This window comes from Paroedura picta, chromosome 3 (genome assembly GCF_049243985.1).
Source record: "Paroedura picta isolate Pp20150507F chromosome 3, Ppicta_v3.0, whole genome shotgun sequence".
NCBI lineage: Eukaryota > Metazoa > Chordata > Lepidosauria > Squamata > Gekkonidae > Paroedura > Paroedura picta.
The window spans coordinates 10421655-10441698 of NC_135371.1; the positions used below are offsets into that span (position 1 = coordinate 10421655).

Sequence of the window (20044 nt, forward strand, 5' to 3'; positions counted from 1 at the left end):
CAAGAAGAAGCCAAACCTTTATTCCAACAGTTAAAAAAAAACATTGCGCAGGACAAAACAGGTTTTATCTGCTGAGCTGCTGTAGACCTTTTACAAAACAGATCTATGAATCAGAATACCCCAAACCCCACCTCCTTCCCTCCCTTACTGCACTGCGACACATGAAAGCTAAGGGAACCTTCTGTAAACAGCAAGGAGGCTCGTTGCATATTGTGGCTTTGCCTCTCTGGGTCACGCCGAGTCATCTGTTTTCAACATCTGTCCCTCTGCTGCTCATAGAAGATTGACAGAAGAAAGGGTGTGTGTGGGAGGGAGAAGGAAACCTGGACTGAGGGGCCGAAAAGCTGGTTGGGTGACTTCAGCTGGTAGACAGACTGAGTTGGACGTCTCCCTTCAGCCAGAAGAAAGGTTGAAGGGTCTCCTTCTGGATGGAGGCGTGATTGAAACTGTAGAGCTTCCTTGCTCTCTCTGCATCATAGAAGACCACCTGCCCTCCAGAGCAGTTCAGAGAGATTCGGATCTTCCTCTTCTCTTTCTTCTGCTCTTGGTCCCTGGGAGGCACGTACCACTCCGATATCTTCTTTATAGCAAAGAACCCCATTTCAGGAGATAACGGGGAAATGCCCATCCTGTCCACAGAGCTGGTGGCGACCCCCACCGCCCAGTCCTCCTCGCCTCCCACGGTCACATCCCAGAAGTACCTGCCTGCTCTGAACTGCTGGTGCCCCATCACGCAAAAATGTTGATCGAATCTTTTGACTGTCAGGGGCACGTCTTGCTCCTTCTTGGTCCATTTCACTCTTTTACCATCGCTTGACAGAACCACCTGGGGATGAGCTGTTTCAGGATCCAAAGTCACGTTGACTGGCGAGAGGAGAGAAAGAGGTGGCCGTGAGAACATGGATGGTACTTAGTCATTATCACATGGGTGCATTTTCAAGACGTCTCATGCATAGGGTCTTAAATAGCCTTGCAGAGTATGTCCGTGTGACCGTTCCCTAACTGCAAATGGAAAGAAGGAAGGTGAAGCAAGAGTGCGGCCATCTTGGGAACCCCTTGGTTAAGGGGGCAGGGTTGCCAAATCTGGCTTGGAAAAGCCCTAAAGATTTGGGGCACTATCTGCAGAGGACAGAATTTGGGGAGAACACAGGATGCCAGATCTCCTGGAAATCCCAAAGGTTTCCAGATGGTGCCTTAAAATCAGACAGAGAGAAAACCAGAGGGAGGAGGGTACACTGGTATATGACATTAGGGCAACATCAGGCATCCCTAGGAAAAATTCCGTCAGAAACCATGGAACAGCATGGCATCTGCCCTCCGAAGCGGCCATTTTCTCATGGAGTCTGCAGATCAGATGTATTTTTGGAAGAGAACTCCAGCCCCTACCGCCTACCTGAAGTCCGGCCACTTTTATGAGAAAACCTTCGGACCTGAGCCTTCCTGACTTAGCCGTTATCTAAGAATCAGTCCTGCTTATGGACATAACGAGGCAATATTGATCCATATAGGAGTGGGGTGCTCAGTTACTTCTCAAAACTTTCCCCAGATTTAAGTTGAACGTATGCCTGAAGCTGCCAATAAAGCAACAGCATACAGTTATGGGAAAGACGACAGACACAAGACTGACTTTGGGGTCAGAGGCCTTCCATCAGCTGCAGTTCAGAACTAGTTTAGTTGGCGGAATGAATCACTTCCCCTCACTAGTCTTGCTCAAGGTTCATTGGCCAGTTCCCGTTCAATGCCAGACACACAGGACAGAATCATCAGACAACCAAGTCCCGACAGTCCACCACCTCCCTACTTTATCCCAGTTCTCCATCAATCCCAGAAACCTACCTTCCTGAGACTGATACCCAAGTTGCAGAGTATCTGAAGAAGAAAAAAATGACTGGGGTAAGCACCATATCGCGGTTTAAGAAATCTGTTCCTCCTATTTTGAGATAAGTTATTAGTTTGAGTGAAGAGCTCACCACAAGCTGAAGCATTCCAGAAACTTTCATGGAATCATAGAGTTGGAAGGGACCTCCTGGGTCATCTAGTCCAACCCCCCACACAAGGCTGGACACTCACAACCCTATTTCTCATCCACTGTCACCTGCCACTCCCTTTCAATAAGCTTGTAAACCCACAGCGCTTGTAGAAACATAAGATTTAGGGCCCTTCCTGACTCTGGCCCAAACAAACAGATTCCAGTTCCATGTGAAGGTCGCCCAGTGACCAACAGTGCGGGGGAGGGAGGAGGGAGAGAATAGGGCTGCCACTCAGGGCCTGCTATTTAGGGTTTCCATCCTCCGGGTGGAGGCGGGAGATTGGGAATAACAATGGATCTGCAAATGATTTGGGATGAAATCAATCTATTGATGCAGTCATTGGCCAGTAAGATTCCAACATCAACTTAAAATTTTGGTTAACAATGGAAAATAATACCACCCCTCTTCTATATATATATATATGAACTGCATCATAATTTTAAGAACAAATGTAAAATACACAACACAAGTATAAAAATCAGATAACAGAACCATCATTAGCTGTTTCTCAGGTTGTTTAAAAAGCAATTTCTCTTTATAAGTCATTATATAGCAACACTTTGATACTGTGTGAAAAACCATTTTACACCTATCATCTAATAGATATTTCAACCATAAATCCTCTTTATAAATCAAGAAACTTTCTAAGAGATTAAAGCGGTTAAGGAAAGGCGTAATTAACTGTTTACTCTCTTCCTCCTATAAAACACAGTGTAGTAAAATATGGGAAATTGTCTTCATTACCTTGTCAGAACAGAGGCAGTGTCTCAGATAGAGGTTGGAAGAAATCTCTCATAAAGTACCACAGAAGGGAGGGTGTCAAATCTTACCATTGAAAATGCCCATATGTGACTTGAATTTGGAATATTAGCAAGGTTTGTCGCTGTAACCATAACTGGCCCAGATTTCAAATTCTTATAAAAAGGAAGCAAAGCAGCATAGTCCTTTTGTAATTCAATGTCCATTAATCGCTGGTGTACCAGACTTTTTGCTTTATTTATCCCTCCTTCTAAGAGCAGTTCTGGGTCTTGCCCTATTGATCTTAATTTATCTATGGTTCTGAGAAACCACGGATAGTAGGAACAACAACCAAATGAGAATTAAACCAGGATTTAGTTGACCAGCTTCCTGCCTCAAAATCACATCAGGTGTACCTCTACGAATGTTAAATAATAATCTTTAAAATTTTGATTGCACTAGTTTGTGTTCCATACCTCTTGGGCTAGTACTTTTGCTGAAAAAATTTTTACAGCAGCAGGTACAGAGCACGTGCCCTCCCTCCTGAAGTAACTTAAGATGGCAGTAGCACTTCTTTCTGCAGAGCAAGCCACTGAATAAATTTATCCTGCTGAGTAACCATTATAAGTAAGAGACAACCCCAGATGTTTGATATTTTTTACTTGCTCAATACTATATCCATTAATCTTTCAATTAAATTTCACAAATCTCTTGCAAAAATGCACTATTCTTTTTTTTGTTTTAGCAAAACTAACAGAATTTCTTCCTGACATGCATTAGTAAAAGTTGTAAGCTCCCTAATTAAGCCAACCCTGCTCCTCTGGAGAAAATGGCAGCTCTGGGGGGATGGATCCTATGGCATTTTGCCCTGCTGAGGCACCTCCTTTCACCCAAACCCTGCCCCACCTCAGGCTCCACCCCTCCCAAATCTCCAAGAATTTCCTAATCCAGAGTGGGTAACTTTATGCACCACAAAGGGCCAGCCTGCCAACTTCTCCTCACACACTGCCATGTTAAGTAAAACAAAAAAAGAGATTTGAAAAGGAATGCTCAGTTCCCTCACCCATGAGATTTTCTTCCCCCTAGACACCCCCCACCCCATCCAGTTCTTTCTTCTCCCTACCTATCCTTGTCTTCTCCATCAGCTTTATTACCCTTGTATTTTCAGAAACCACTATATATTTTTTTTTATTTGTTGGTTCTGATAGTCCCATTTTTTACTTTCAAAGTTTTCCTGCAAACCCACCATTTGCATTTGGGTTTACAGAAACATGTCAAAGCCTTCTACTACTTCCCCTCCCAAACTGATCTGTACAAGAGGTATTACTTGGCTATTAGACAGAGGATGCAAGTATAACTTTGGAGTTATTCTTCCCCCTTACCTTTGAAGTGGGTTGCTGCACCTTCCAGAAGAACATTTAACTCACACAGCAACCAAGTCCTCCATCTTAGCTGAAGTGGAACTATCTCAGGAGGTTTGAACTTCCGCATTTGCCCACATCTGGAAAGAAACAATTGACACTCCATGACCCTCCAGAACTCCCAGGAACAGTCGGGGGGAAAGGAATGAAGAACAAGACCTGTTCATGCAATACCAGTCCTGCTTTCCTGACCTCCCAAAGCAAGTCTGTGATAGGGCAGGGCAAGTTCTGTCTCTCCCTCAGAGCAGCCAATGAGAGCTGATGGAATGCTGGAGAGTGGCAGGTGGAAAGGTAAGCATAAGTTAAGGACAGCAGTTTGGAGTGGGCAGCTGAGGAGTTGGGGGGGAAAGGAAATGAAACTCTGCAGAAGAGCTGCTTTGAATGGGCTGAAAATGATCAATTTATAACAAAGGTATCCCAGTTGCAGAAATAAGGCCAAGTTCAGCAGAAGCCAAACTTTGTAAATTCTACCTCGCTTTCTTCAGAGCTCTCTGAAGCTTGGGGAGGCCTGCCCGAAGGGCATTTAAAGACCCCACAAATAACTGATAGTCAGGATCAGTTGTTTGTTGCGGTCCTTGCCATGCCAAACTGAATCAGCCGAATCAAGCCAGAATCAATTTGGATATGTTTCATCTTATCTGAACCAAATTGCCCACCCCTATATGGAGCTGCCCAGCTTGCTGGGGGATAAAATGGTAATGACTGGGGAAGGGAATGGCAAACCACCCCGTACTGAGTCTGCCAAGAAAACACTAGAGGGCGTCACCCCAAGGGTCAGACATGACCCGGTGCTTGCACAGGGGATACCTTTACCTTTTATATGGAGCTGCCAGGAGCATATCAGTTATAGTTCAATGACCTACCAGAATTTCAGACATTAGTATAGACCGGAAGTTGTACAAATGCCTTTTCCATAGATTCCAGGATTTTGCTAATATCCAATGCCCAAGTTTACTGTCCTGGGTTTTCATTGGATCTTTAATAGTGCAAAGAAGTTCATTCTACCAAACTGCATTTTATAGTATTTGCCAGCAGATTCTGATAGCGTGAAATCCAATACTATTTTCCTCCATTTTACCCAGAGGGCAAATCCTTGCTTTCTTCTATGCATGCCTCTAGCCCATCTGCTCTTCTTCCACAATGTGTGACTTTTTGTACCCCACCCCCATGTGGAAGCAGTTATTAGCTGAACAATTCTTTGAGATTCTTACAGATTTCCACAAAAAAAAAGATAGCCCTGCAATCATAAGGTTGCCTGGACACAGCACAAGAAACTTAATTTTACTTACTTTTCCAATGTCTGTACAGCATCCTAAAAAGAGAGAGAGAATGTGCCTGTCACAGGCTGCTCTTATCTGATTAATATAGCAGAGTTTGTACAGTCATGAAAGCATGGTTTTGCATGCAGTAAATAAATCTTCCCGAAAAGATTGCAAAAAAGCCCTTCCTCAAATTGGTTTTGTCTCAAATATGCTAGACATTTAAAATTCACACTCTCGTTTATGTTAGAGGAACAAACCAGTCTTTTGGAAGGCAGAATAATCTGACAGCTGGGATCTTTCCTGCGTTAGTCTTCATTTTCTAACAGAGCCTAACTGGGTCTCATTCAGAAGAGATGAAGCCCCAATTTGCCTCTGGCCCATGCAGAGAAAGAAAAGCAGGTTTAAGCCTTTCAGGTTTGTTGTTAATAGTTTAATTTTCTGCACGGCACCACTACATTTCTCATTTAAAATTCTTAACAGCAAATCAGGAAACTCAGTCTCAGATAAGTTTTTATTGCGTAGTGCGGAATACCCCCTGGTTTAAACCCCACACCTATTCTCTGCATGGTCCCAAGGCAAAGTGAGGCTGCAGAAGATGTCCCTTGCCTTTTACAGCCAGAAGGCAACACCTGATCCTTGGCTGATCCATCTGAGAAGCACTTAAAGAACACCGTCCAGCGGTATTATACAGTTTCAGAGTAGCTTCTTCGGCATTCTGCCACAAGGATTCCTTGTGGAGTCCCCCAGCAGCACCATCTGAGCAGCTTCAAATGCATTTACTATCGGCCTCCTTCATTTCTGGCATGGATAGTTAGCGAAGGAGGATGTGCAAGTCTTGGTTCTCGTTTTGTCCTGGAGAAGAGCTCAGTAGAAACAGTCCCTGGTCTCACCTGCAAAAGTTTATTGTCAGGTTGCTGACATTTCTTCTCCAGCTGCTCAATGGCATTCTGACGTATGAAAAGTTCCGCGTTGAGCCGGCAAGAGTGCGCATCCTTTTCGCTTGCCATGCCTCTGGCCACAGCTTGCATGTGGGCCAGCAGGAAGCCCTCCTGATTTGCCAGGAATCGCTGCAGCCGTTTGAGCTCTGTCAGTGTTTTCTGTTGCTCTGTTACTAAACTTTGCTGCAACAATGGGAGGAGAGAGAGAGAAAAAGAGGTCACAGCCAGCAAAAGGAGACCACGGCCGTCGAGTCAAGATGTAACAGGTGCATTCCTTACACATTGAGAGTGTGGGGGTCGTTCAGACCCACCTGTGAGGTGGCATTACTTTAAAGCAGGGGTAGTCAAACTGTGGCCCTGCAGATGCCCATGGACTACAATTCCCATGAGCCCCTGCCAGCAAATGAGTACAGTCCTAGAATCATAGAGTTGGAAGAGGTCATGCAGGCCATCTAGTCACGCCCCCTGCAAAATGCAGGATCAGCCCAAAGCATCTATGGAGGAGAATTGGAGACTTGAGTCCTTTATCCTTCTGTTCTAGATAACCTGTCTTGCGACTAAAACTAGTGGGTAGGATAAAAGCTTAACAAGAAATCATAGAGGTGTCAGGAGCCACACAGGCCATGTAGTCCACTCCCTTGCTCAATGCAGGACCAGTCTAAAGCATCCAGGATAAGTATCTGACCAGCTGCTGCTTGAAGACCACCAGTGAGCAATAAGAGGTGGAACTCTTCCATCTTCTGTCCCCTGCCTTTTAATGTGTGATATCCTTAGGGTTGCCAGCCCTGGGCAGGGAAATTCCTTGAGATTTGGGGGTGGAGCCTAGGGAGGGGAGGGACTTCAGCAAGGATGTGATGCTATAGACCAGGGGTAGTCAACCTGTGGTCCTCCAGATGTTCATGGACTACAATTCTAAAAAATATTTGTCTTTCAGTGAGATTCCGCAATCCCCTGGAGGGATGGCTGGTCGTTTCTCCACCCCACCTACCCCAAAGTTCAAAGCCCAGAAATAGAAACCTACCATGAACTCTTCGCTTTCCCGTATAGCATTTATTTTATGCGTTAGGATTTCTCTTTTCTCATTCCTTAGGGCCTCAATACAGCTCTGCAAACAATCCTGAGAAAGGGGGAACATGTGTCCGTGTTAGTTTACTAAACATTGGAGTCCTGTACATCAAGGTTAGTTTTAATTTCTTCTTCAGGATCTGCCACCTTTCCCTCACGCTCTAATTTCTTGACTATAACCTACTTATAATTTCAGGGGAGGAGCTATGGCCTAGTGATAGTCAGAGTTGCCAACCTACAGGGGTGATGGATGGAGATCTTCTGGAATGACAACTCACCTCCAGGTAAATACCTATGGGAAGGCACTATATATATTTAATTAATTAATTATGAAAACAACTGAATAAGATCTTAAAATATGCAAGATCTGTAGTCTGCGTGATTAAACAGTTTATGAGGAATACCCTACAAGGTACATTTGAAGGTGAGGTGTATTGAACATAGTTAGATTAGGATCTTCCTGATATTTTTCAAATAGGCTTCTCTTATGTCCTGACTGGCTTCAATTGGAGACTTCCTGCTCCTTTGAGCCCAATTCCTCCCTGCTCATCTGCCTTGGGACTAGGAAAGCAGGTCTTAAAAACCTTATATTCTTTGCTCTTACAGCTGATCTCTGGACAACCAAGATCAAGTCCCTTGGAAAAAGTGGCCATTTTATATTTTTTGTTTGTTTATTTTTCGATTTATAGACCGCCGCTCCCCCAAATGGGCTCATGGCAGTTTACATCCTAAAACAGCAAAAACGCATAAAGGTGTTTTTTAAAGGGTGGTCTCTATGGTATTATATTTTGCTGATGTCCTTGCCCCTCTCCAAGGCCTACCCTCCCCAGACTCCTCCCCAACAAATCTCCATGTGTTCCTCAAACCAGAGCAGACAACCCTATTCCGCACTAACAACTCTTTCCCTCTTCTCTTCAGCCAACACCCTGCTTTTCCTAACCATCATCCATAAGGATAGATTCACGTGGATAGCCGTGTTGGTCTAAAGTAGCACAACGAAATCAGAGTCCAATGGAACCTTTAAGATAAGGTGACCAGGTTTTAACAGTAAAGCAGGACACCATTGACCGGGGGGGGGGGGTCTTGATTAAAAATTTGGTCTATATGGAGCAACAAAAAGTTTCATAGAACGCATAAAACGCAAATATAGTATTGTAATATATATATTTTTTAATTTCAACATAAGTACAATTTGCCAGGGACCCCCAGATGTCCCTCCAAAAGTGGGACAATCTGGTCACCTTACTTTAAGACCAACAAAGATTTATTCAAGGTGTGAGCTTTCGAGTGCAAGCAAGATAGTCTGAGGAAGCGTGCTTGCACTCGAAAGCTCACACCTTGAATAAATCTTTGTTGGTCTTCAAGGTGCCACTGGATTCCGATTCAGTTGACCACCATCCATTTAAGTCATTGTCTCGGTCCCCACCTTATACTCCTTGGCGGCTTCCTTCAGAGGAACTATGTGATGATTTATGTGCTCCTCAGACCTCTCACAAGCCAGGCAGAGAGAGACTTTGTCATCCTTGCAGAAGAAAAGTTCAGAGGGCTTTGGGTGCTTCCTGCAAAGGTTGCCTCCACTCTCTTCTTCCTCCTGACTACGGAACTGCTTGAGGAACTCAGCCATGTTGGCCAGTGCCCTGTTTGGTTGGCAGTTCGTGGTCAGGACAACCTTCCCGCACAGAGGGCAAGCAGTGTTGGCAGAAAACTCCATCCAGAACTGGTTAATGCAGATGCGACAGAAACTGTGCCCACAGTCCAAAAGGATCGGGTCGGTGTAATACTCCATGCAGATCAAGCAGGTGGCTTCCTCCTGACACGTCATATTGGAAAAGTCCATGGCTCGAACACCAAAGCTTAACGTCGCTGTCCGGAGCAGCAGTAGTTCTTGCTTGCAGAGGTTACCAGGAATGGTTTGAGAGGAACAACTTCTTGAAGATAATGGAAGAAAATGGAGGGTGAAGGCCAAAGGACTCAGAAATAGGGCTGGCATCTCCCATTTGGGAAACCGCTGGAATTTGAGGCAGAACCCAAAGACTACTCTGGGGAACCCCAGAGAGATTGGGTTGAGACACCCTACTTTGGGGTTGTCCCTGGACTCTTTAGCTCTTGGGATAAGACTCGGGAGTGGTGGCAGTCTACAGGGGTAGTCAACCTGTGGTCCTCCAGATGTTCATGGACTACAATTCCGATGAGCCCCTGCCAGAAAACACTGGCAGGGGCTCATGGGAATGTCCATGGACATCTGGAGGACCGCAGGTTGACTACCCCTGTACTAGAGGGACTGCCTGACTCCCTGTTTTGTAACTTGTGGACTGTTGACAGGTATACCAGGAGACACTGAGGGGAGGTCCTCTGCCCTGGGCCTCTTTGGAGATACTACATTGGTGATGAATAAAACCATGGACTCAACCTCCCAAAGCAGTTTGTTTTCTCCAGGGAAACAGATATTTGTAGTCTGGAGATGAGTTGTTCATCCACAAGATCTCCAAAGTAGGGTTTGCTAACCTCCAGCTGGGACCTGGAGATCTTTTTTGCAACTGAAGTCCAGACTACAGAAATGACTTCAGAGAAAATGGCTGCTCTGGAGGGTGGACTCTATAGCCTTGTACCTTGATAAGGCCTGTCTCCTCCCTCTCCAGGCTCCACCTTCCACTCCCAATCTCAGGATATTGCCCAACCCAGAGCTGGCAACCCTCTCCAAAGCCCCACCTGGAGAGTGGCAAGGCTACTCAGAGGAGCCCACAGCCTGTGGAGTACTTGAAGTTCCCACTCACATGGTACCAGTGCTGGTACAGCATGGTAAGAAGACACCTGTGCGGTTTATTTCTCTGAAAATCAGAACAAGCTAGTCAGTCTCGCGATTACAACAGCCTTACTATCAGGATATGGCTACTCACTGTTAAGAAATCTACACTCTACACATATTCTGTTATGTGTGGGTGTTCTTTTACGTTTGAGGGGTGTACATATTCAAGACTACTTTCTGACTTGTTCCATTGCAGGTCTACTGTTAAATACAGGAAGGTGGCTCTAGAGACCCATTAAAATGCCTCAGGTACTTACCACCAGCTGGAGATACTATACACTGGGGGAGGAGGAGAAGGAGGACCAGACTAGCTGAAGAAACAAATAACCCATCTTTGAACCAGCAAGCCCCAACTCAACTGGAGCACTTTGTGTTTCTTAAAGGACCAATATTATTGAGGGGGGAAATCATTGGGAAATTTGGGTTTTGATTTTTAAAAGGCATTCAGCTCAAGTCAAGAATCTTTCCCCATTCCCAGTCATTACGGATACAGCTGATGTAGAACAGTTAATTGATTGAACCAAGACAAAGCAACAGTACTAAAGACAAGATCTAAGTTTTAAAAGCCCCGCACAGTCCTACAACACACACTCTTATAATGGCTACAGTCCTAAAAGAGGCACTTTCGGGCTGCGCTTACTTATATGCAAGAAAACTACACCCCACATACACTCAGGTCTAGTGAAGGCACAAAAGGATTAGCTTTTGTGACCCTTTTAGCTATGAACAAGAAGTACCGCACCTCAGCTCAGGTTTACACACAACAGCAACACCAAGAAAAAAAAAACATAAAGAAGAAAACAAACAGCTCAGGCTGACCACGTAGGCAAATTCACAGCCAATTCAATTTACAGTCTGACCATTCAGAATAGCTACGAGAGCAGGCAATTACCCACCAAAACACAGAAGACCCCTCTCCACAGCTATGCAGCACCTGGTCTCATGAGCTATAGCCCTCTGGCCACACCCTTCTAGGGACACTGAACTACAGCTCCCAGTAGGCTGTGTCCCACCAGCTTTAAGAGTTTCATAGTAGCCTCCTGAGAACTGTAGTCTCAAAGGGAATGATTGGTATTTGCACTGAGGTAAGAATGGCTTCCGTGAAGGGCAGAGGGCCTTCTGGCAATACCTGCACCCAACTTGAGCATAACTTTTTCTTGCCAGATGGCCTGCAGGAAAACTAGCTTAGCCTCTGGAAGCAGAAGGGGGTGTGGTTAATTTCAGGAGGCAAAAATGTAGGAGACGAAACTCAAGGCTGCTTCTTGGTACCTATAGGTGGTGTTTCCAAAACAGATACAATGTTACAGGGATTCCAAAGAAACATGAAGATGAGGGAAAGCCTTATAATAATTTTGACATTTATACCCTGCTTTTTGCAAATGAGAGCTAGCGTAGTATATTGGTTAAGGGTGGCGGCCTCTAACCTGGAGTTTGATTCCCCCAGTCTTCCATGTGCAGCCAACTGAGTGGCCTTGGCCTAGTCACAGTCTTCTTAGAGCAGTTCTCCCAGGACATTCAACAACAATTACAATATGCAGAAAAAGAACGGCGAACACTCAGTTTTCCAGGATCTTTAAGCACAAAATGTCATCCGCTGAAGTACCGTGGAGGAAAAACAAAGCTGCATTTGATTGAAGGAGATGCAGGCTTGGTTTAGAGTGGCAGTTTCTAAGCTGGTGAGTAGAGTTTGGTTCCCCACTCCTCCCCCACATGCAGCCAGCTGGGTGACCTTGGGCTCATCACAGCCCTGATAGTACAGTTCTGACCAAGCAATCCTATCATGACTCTCTCAGCCTCACCTACCTCACAGAGTGTCTGTTGTGGGGAGAAGAAGGGAAGGAGATTGTTTGCTGCTTTGAGAGTCCTTAAGGTGGTGAAAAGCAGGATCTAAAAACCACCCTTCTTCTATTTGCCTCATTGTTGCTTTTGTACCCACTTTAGAGAAATAATCTTAGAGCTGCTTTGCTTTTCCATATCTGAAGAATTTAGTGTTGTTAGCAATGCTTAACTGCAAACAGCATTACAAAATCTCAAGAAGTCTGTCTCAACATTTGATATATGGGGTTCTTTAACTGGAAAAACCAGGCCATGAACCTAAGATTCTTCTGCGTTCCACAGTCCGCTGCGCTGCCATTTTTGTGCATCATGAGCAAACAATTAGTGAAGCGCAGGTTGACTGGAAGAACAGAAGGCCAGAGATATGATTCTTCATGCAGAGACACTGTAGACAACCTCCTCAGGGAACGGAGACTTGGGACTTTGCGGAAGACTTTCCTTTCACAACCCTCTTGCAGAAAATGATAAAACGCAGGTTGACTGGTAACGCCAGAAGATACGATTAATCATGCAGAGACACTGTAGAAATCCTCCTCAGTAAGCAGAGACTCGGGACTTTGTAGGAGATTCTTAAGAACTGCCTCTCACAAAACTTTCACAGCCTGTCGTTTGACAATGACTGTCAGATAAAGTCAGAATCTGGTGAGTTTTTTGTCCCCTCATTTGACCCAACTTCTCTTTCTCTCTGACTCAGACCTGCTCACATCAGCTCCTGAGGGTTATATGCCATTTAAAAGCTGGCTATTTACTCCTGCCCCACCCATCCCACCCCCCCCCCCCAGCCAACCAGTCTGCAGTGGGTGGGGTGTGTATATATATACTTCAAGCAGGCAACATAAGCCCCTTCACTGACTCACCACTGCTGGGCTTGCTGCTGTTTGGAATTACCATTCCCCACATCTCAGATCAACAACAACACCATGGGCAAAATCCTTATCTTGTGCGCTGCAATTCTTGCCTGCACCAGTATCGGTAAGACATCCATTTGGGCTAAAGGTTTTACCTTTCTTCCTTCTTCCATTTTTTAAAAGAGAATTTTATTTCTCCTCCTTGGGTGGAAAAAAAAATGTATTTTTGTATAATATTCATTGCTGCCTGGCTGCCAAAGTTTCTTTCCTGACAGGGGCTTAAAAAAAAAATTAGTCATCCAAACTGGGAAAGTGAACTCTTTCTGGAAATCTTTATTATATGTAGCTGTTTGCCGTAAAGGATAAAAACCCACTAAATTGTAAAGAGTTCTGCTCGGTTTTAAAACTCTCTTCATGCCATTCCCTTGAGTCTTCATTCCACACTTGTTTACTGATTACCTTTGTGACCTGCCAGATTTATTGATTAGATGTTTCATTTGCTACTCTTTCTTCCCCTCTCCCCCCTGCAACCAGGTTATCCTCACAACAAACTTGTGAGGTAGTCTAGACTGACAGCCATCAACTGTCCCAAAGTTAGGGCTGCCAGTCTCTGGACGGGACCAGAATTAAAGTTTCTCTCCGGACTGCAGAGATCAGTTAGGGGCTGCTATGGCACCACCCCAGGCTCCATCCCCAAATCTCCAGGACTTTCCCGACTTGGATCTGGCAACCCTCCTCCCCCCATGCCAGTGACCAGAGTAGCCCTGGCAACTCTATCTATGGTTCTCTTCCAGCCAGACACTCAAGGAACCCCCAACCCATTTCCTTTCAGTAAGGCTGTTCCATCATGTGCCACCAAGCCACACCCTAGAAATAGTTTTCTGTGTTTTAAATGCTAAACCACTATGTCCGTCCACCCCCTAGCACCCCTTTGCTCTGATGGTAACCTCATAACTCTCCCCTCTCTTTGAGATCCCAGAACATGTACACCTTTCTACACCTAAAATCACAGAGTGGGAAGGGACCCCTGGGCCATCTAGTCCAACCCCCTGCACAATGCAGGAAACTTAACTTCCATCATACCTCAATTGCATCTGATTTTTTAACAGTGGGAATGTCTGGGGGGGCTGCTTTCCTAAATCTTCTAGCAAGTCTTTTTTTTTGTTCATTTGTTTGTTTCTAAGGCATATCCAAGAGCCTCTTGTGGCGCAGAGTGGTAAGGCAGCAGACATGCAGTCTGAAGCTCTGCCCATGAGGCTGGGAGTTCAATCCCAGCAGCCGGCTCAAGGTCGACTCAGCCTTCCGTCCTTCCGAGGTCGGTAAAATGAGCACCCAGCTTGCTGGGGGGGTGAAACGGTAATGACTGGGGAAGGCACTGGCAAACCACCCCGTATTGAATCTGCCATGAAAACGCTAGAGGGTGTCATCCCAAGGGTCAGACATGACCCAGTGTTTGCACAGGGGATACCTTTACCTTTACCTGAAGGCATATCCAACCTGAACATCCCTAAAGATAGTTTTTAAAATGCATCAAACCAAACGGCCAGTAATCTCCGCTTGGGATTAACCTTCCAACCCAATTTCTGCCACTGCAAAAGAACGGTTCCTCTTTTGCCTCCACGGTGCTGCCTTCGCGATCCTCCATTTGGAAGGGAAAGGCCCTTTTGGGTGCTGAGAGTAAACAAATAATGGAAGAAAAAATGTGAAGGAGCTGATAGGAAAGAGCAGGTGGTGGCACCTTGAAGGCCTTGAGTATATTTGCCTTATAGAAACCACAGAATGGGAACCTTGCCCACAGATAAGGTACAGCGGGATTATAAACGGCTGAAGATAACAAATACGGACAGGACAAAAGTCTTGAGCAGCTAGAATGTTTGTTCATTTTTTGAAAAGCATAAATGTCAAGCAGAGGCGGGCTAGGGTAGCCCTGAGCTAAGAGGACAGATAAGAAAATGAATGCCCAAACACATAGCACAGATTCCTGCTTTGATGTTCAATTCGGATCTAGCCAGATGAGATCACTGGGGAAATCTGCACTTCGGGACCTGGTGCAATTGTATTTGTTGCACTGCAGCTATGTTCCTTGACCCCCACCCCACCCTGCCCACACACACACACCAAGTGGATCAGAAGCACGCACCTTTGGAGGAGGAATAACTCTTCCCTCCCAACTGTGAGGTCCTCCCACATGGAAGAGGAAATGCGAAAAACCGTCTCTAGTCTCTTCCCCTCCAAGCCGCAAACCTGCAGACATTCCTTCTGCCTTTAAAACTGCAAGCAGCTTGGTTAGCCCGGTTTGGCCCGAGCTTATCAGGGCCTGGGGCCAAAGCAGGCTGGGGTGTGCTCAGTCCTTGGATGGGAGGCCAACCTGGAAAACGGGGGTTGCTACACAGAGGGCTCCCGTGGCAAAAGCACTTCTGCTAGGAACGGCCAAGAAAGAAACCTCACTCTCTTAAAGGGAATGCTTGCATTTTCCTAGGTCTTTAGCAAGAAAGGTCTCGCGGCCTGCTTCCAAATCAAATCAGGTTATTAATAACGTATTAGTCCAGGAGTCACGTTACAATTCAAATGCACTAGATACGCAAAGCTTAAAATAGGAACGGAATCCAAACCATGGAGGTTGATGAACTTTCAACTCAAAATACAGTGCAGCTAGTAATACTAGCCTCACGCAGAAATCACCCAGTCGCCCTCCGTGCAAATTTAGCCGTTAGTTCGATGTTTTTATCTGACGGCATGATTAAACATCTCAGAATTAAGTCTGATTGGTGGGAAAGCTGAAACAAGTTCTCTTCTAATTTGATCGTACAGTTGGCATTCAAGGAAGACCCCCAGTTTATTTCAACTGGCATGAGTCTTGTGACTAGAGGTCATCTTTCTCCAACACACAACTGCGTTCAGGTGGGCAGCTGTGTTGATGTGAAGTGACAGAAGAGTGTTTGAGTCCAGGGGCTCCTTGAGGTGCAACAAAGTTTTTTTCTGGGTTGAAGCGTTCGTGTGCATGCACACGTCTTCAAATGCACAAATACGTTGGTCACCTAGAAGAAGAAGAGTTGGTTCTTATATGCCGCTTTTCTCTACCGGAAGGAGTCTCAAAGCGGCTTCCAATCACCTTCCCTTTCCTCTAGCCACAAGAGACACCCTGTGAGGGAGGTGAGGCTGAGAGAGCCCTGATATTACTGAAGAAGAAGAGTTGGTTCTTATATGCCGCTTTTCTCTACCCAAAGGAGTCTCAAAGCGGCTTATAATCGCCTTCCCTTTCCTCTCCCCACAACAGACACCCTGTGAGGTGGGTGAGACTAAGAGGCCTGATATTACTGAAGAAGAAGAGTTGGTTCTTATATGCCGCTTTTTTCTACCCAAAGGAGTTTCAAAGTGGCTTACAGTCGCCTTCCCTTTCCTCTCCCCACAACAGACACCCTGTGGGGTGGGTGAGGCTGAGAGAGCCCTGATATCACTGCTCGGTCAGAACAGTTTTATCAGTGCCGTGGTGAGCCCAAGGTCACCCAGCTGGCTGCATGTGGGGGAGCGCAGAATCAAACCCGGCTCGCCAAATTAGAAGTCCACACTCCTAACCACGACACCAAGCTGGCTCTAACTAAAATAAGGAGGCAGTAGTTACCAGTGAAACCAATCTGGGGACCCAACTTCCCCGTGCCGATACTCTTACGCATAACTTGCTGGGAGGGGGAATGATTGTATAATATGTTTTCGTAATCAAGACACGTGAGTCACACTAGGACAGTGGGCTACGAGGCCTGGCTCTGAGCCCAATGTGGCTCAGTAAAGTATCCAAGTGGCTTTACAAAAAAGAACAGAAAATCGGATCCAGATCTATTGGAATGGTAGATCAGGAGGTAGAAAAACCATAACGTAAAAGGAAAAGATTTTTATGTAATTTAAAGGGCTTTGTAGAAGAGATGCTGTTTTTTAATACCTTGCTTTTTACTACCCAAAGGAGTCTCAAAGCAGCTTACATTCGCCTTCCCCTTCCTCTCCCCACAACAGACACCCTGTGAGGTAGGAAGGTCTGAGAAAGTCTAGAACTGCTCTGCAAGAACAGCTCTAAGAGAACTGTGACAAGCCTGGGGTCAGCAAGCAGGATTGGTCTACAAAAGGCCGGAATGAGAGAGTGATCAGCCACCAGTAATCCAAGTGTCATCTGTGTGCCAGCCTGCTCAAACAACCGCACAGGGTGCTTCTGTCACTTGCTGTGAAAATTTGGATGTGCCCTTTTCAAATAAAGGAGCAGTGCTGATTCTTAATCAACCTGTTGATTATCCGTCTATGTATATTTTCAGTCATGGGAACAGGTCGATGAGCTTGGAACGTTGTAACTCCTGTTTAGGATGGCACTGTAAACGTGTGAGACTTCAAGGGACTCTGTTTGCGGCAAAAAAAACTAAAATGGCAGTCACACATCGTTGGGCCACTGGACTGCCTAGTTTCTCAGACCATTTCCACAGTACGGACTTACCTCCTTTTAATGTCGAGTTGAAGCCCCATTTTATGCTTCAGTTTTGTGGCACTCATTCTCCAAGAGGGCATTTAAGCAAGGATCGGATCTGCTTAAGGAGGTCTGCATTGACTTTGAACAGGATCTGTGCTGCCTCCTGTCATTAACACAGCCTTTGGGGGGGCATGCCCAATAATGTTATGTATTTATTTATTCGGTTTAGACACTGCCGCTCTCTGGACGGTTGACAACACAGATTAAAACATCCTGACGTTATAACTAGCAACCCAGCCCCCACCCACCTTGCCCACCCCAGCTACTTCGTTCTGATCTGCAGAGCTGGCTTTATGCCAAGAACATTTATTTATTATATTTATATTTATCCAGCCAAAGGAAAAAGGGGGACCTGAGAGGAGAGGAGAGGCAGGAAGCCACATGATACTTAGCTCCTCTAGCCTCAACCATGGGCCTGGCAGAAGAGTGTCATCCTACAGCTTCTATGAAACCGTGATAGCTCCTGATCTCAGATGGCAACTCATTCCACCAAGCTGGGGCCAGGGTCAAAAAGGCCCTGAGCCAGGTGGATACTAAATCATTGCATTGAAAGCTCACTTTGCAAAGAAAGTCTGATTTACACCCCTCCCTCCTTAAAGGGAACTGTATCTTTATTAGGGTACCAATGGAGCCGATTCTGCAAAGAGAGTTCTCAAAGCAGCATAAGATCCGCAGGCTGTGTTGGTTAGATCGGCTGGTTCTTTTTTAAAAAATTAAACAATCCGCTTTGCAGTGGAGAAATTCTGACTCCAGCTGCAGGGACCGGGTCTTTCTGCTGCTGTTGGTTCCTTCCTCGCCTCCATTTCAAGGTACACTAAAACTCTAAGACAGTTTCTTCCCTCCATTTTCACCCATGAACCGGGTTCCCGGGTTGCAGCAGCAAAAAAGGAAGTATTTGCTTTGTAGTGGGGAAATTTCCCCACCCCCCCAAAAAAAACGGGAACTGCTTTTTCATGAGGATAAACTTCTCCACAGCCTTATGCCCCAAATGCCTTCTCTCTTTATCGTCATTGTGGTCAGCTTCATTCTACGCGCTCTATTTAGTCCCGTGTATCTTAAGACACAAATTCCAAAACAGCTCTTACTCATACCTTTTGAGAACAGTTTCATAATCCTTGACTTTTTCTCCTGAGAGCCAGTTTGGTGTAGTGGTTAGGAGTGCGGACTTCTAATCTGGCATGCCAGGTTCGATTCTGCGCTCCCCCACATGCAACCAGCTGGGTGACCTTGGGCTCGCCACAGCACTGATAAAACTGTTCTGACCGGGCAGTGATATCAGGGCTCTCTCAGCCTCACCTCCCTCACAGGGTGTCTGTTGTGGGGAGAGGAAGGGAAGGCGACTGTAAGCCGCTTTGAGCCTCCTTCGGGTAGGGGAAAGCGGCATATAAGAACCATCTCTTCTTCTTCTTCTTCTTCTTCTTCTTCTTCTTCTTCTTCCTTGTAACTTTGCAGTTCCCTTTTTGCCTCTCTGTTTTACAAACCAGACATGTCCCTTCCAGCCAGCGTTGTTCTGCATTGTTTCCACAGACCAAAACCTTTCAAAAGGCTCTGCCAAGAATCAGCTGCTGATAAGGTGTCATTGCTGTGGAGAAAAGTGGGAATTTTCCCCTGAAACTAACCGTGACTGTCCAAGTTATTTTCCGTTGAGCGTCTCCGAATTATGATGACTCAGTGGTCATTTTCAAAATGCCTTTGTAATCCGTTTTAGTAAGGTAAAGGTAAAGGTATCCCCTGTGCAAGCACCGAGTCATGTCTGACCCTTGGGGTGACGCCCCCTAGCGTTTTCATGGCAGACTCAATACGGGGTGGTTTGCCAGTGCCTTCCCCAGTCATCACCGTTTACCCCCCAGCAAGCTGGGTACTCATTTTACTGACCTTGGAAGGATGGAAGGCTGAGTCAACCTTGAGCCGGCTGCTGGGATCGAACTCCCAACCTCATGGGCAGACAGATTCAGACAGCATATCGCTGCCTTACCACTCTGCGCCACAAGAGGCTAATGGATATTTTTTCTGTCATTTCAGACAGGCTTGTTTTAATACCCGGCTGCTAGCGGAATTTACATACCTGTTTGTACAAACCCGCTTGTGCCAGGTTAGCAAAGCACTGTAAATGTGTGAGACTTTGAGTTTGTGGCAAAAAAACCCACAAAACCTTAAATGGCAGTCACACAGCTTTGGGCCACTGGACTAGCCGGTTTTGAGGGAAACTGCCCTTTTCCGTTTTCTCCTCCTTCATTGCACTCCTGAACCGCTGTGGTGTGCTGTTTAAATCAAGGCATCTGCTGCTGCTATAGCACCGAAGAGCTATGTGGGTTTAGTGCTATAGCGCTCTACTTAGAATGGTTTTTAAAAACTCCAAGGAAGATAGTGCGGTGGAAAGGGGGTGGGTGGGAGTGGCACTGTTTGAAATGGCCACAATGCTTCAGAGACAGCTTATTAATGGAAGGAGGTTCGCTGCATGACGCCCCCGTCGCTGTATCACTTTATTTGAAATTCGGCCAGACACAAATAACACCTACTTTAAAACAGTAATGTGAAAAATCTTCATCCACATGGAACTCGTCCCCCTTCTTAGCATCCCTCCTGGGTG

At 45.8% G+C, this 20044-nt stretch overlaps 2 protein-coding genes and 1 long non-coding RNA gene across 12 annotated transcripts in view; 2 read left to right on the forward strand and 1 right to left on the reverse strand.

Moving 5' to 3' along the window:
• Nucleotides 1–20044, reverse strand: part of LOC143834287 (E3 ubiquitin-protein ligase TRIM7-like) — a 24247-nt gene continuing 4203 nt past the window's right edge. For 2 of the 10 annotated variants that reach the window (XM_077330978.1, XM_077330979.1), the window contains 7 exons: nucleotides 8881–9382; nucleotides 7411–7506; nucleotides 6342–6572; nucleotides 5479–5501; nucleotides 4151–4269; nucleotides 1837–1869; nucleotides 1–864 (listed from right to left, as the gene is read on the reverse strand). In XM_077330978.1, the coding sequence (XP_077187093.1) occupies nucleotides 359–864; nucleotides 1837–1869; nucleotides 4151–4269; nucleotides 5479–5501; nucleotides 6342–6572; nucleotides 7411–7506; nucleotides 8881–9382 (1510 nt within the window). In that variant the 3' untranslated portion in view covers nucleotides 1–358. Of the gene's footprint in view, nucleotides 865–1836; nucleotides 1870–4150; nucleotides 4270–5478; nucleotides 5502–6341; nucleotides 6573–7410; nucleotides 7507–8880; nucleotides 9383–11002; nucleotides 11131–11156; nucleotides 11460–12063; nucleotides 12568–15084; nucleotides 15850–20044 lie in introns of those variants that run through there. The other 8 variants (XM_077330982.1, XM_077330987.1, XM_077330984.1 and 5 more) reach the window with 8 other exon arrangements.
• LOC143834450 (uncharacterized) lies at nucleotides 7478–11875 on the forward strand. The gene is made up of 4 exons (XR_013229783.1): nucleotides 7478–7568; nucleotides 7651–7738; nucleotides 10457–10509; nucleotides 11705–11875. It is a non-coding gene; the product is annotated as an uncharacterized LOC143834450 (long non-coding RNA).
• Nucleotides 12908–20044, forward strand: part of LOC143834425 (sperm acrosome membrane-associated protein 4-like) — an 18069-nt gene continuing 10932 nt past the window's right edge. The window contains exon 1 of the mRNA XM_077331261.1: nucleotides 12908–13068. Coding sequence (XP_077187376.1) covers nucleotides 13017–13068 — 52 coding nt within the window. The 5' untranslated portion in view covers nucleotides 12908–13016. The remainder of the gene's footprint in view (nucleotides 13069–20044) is intronic.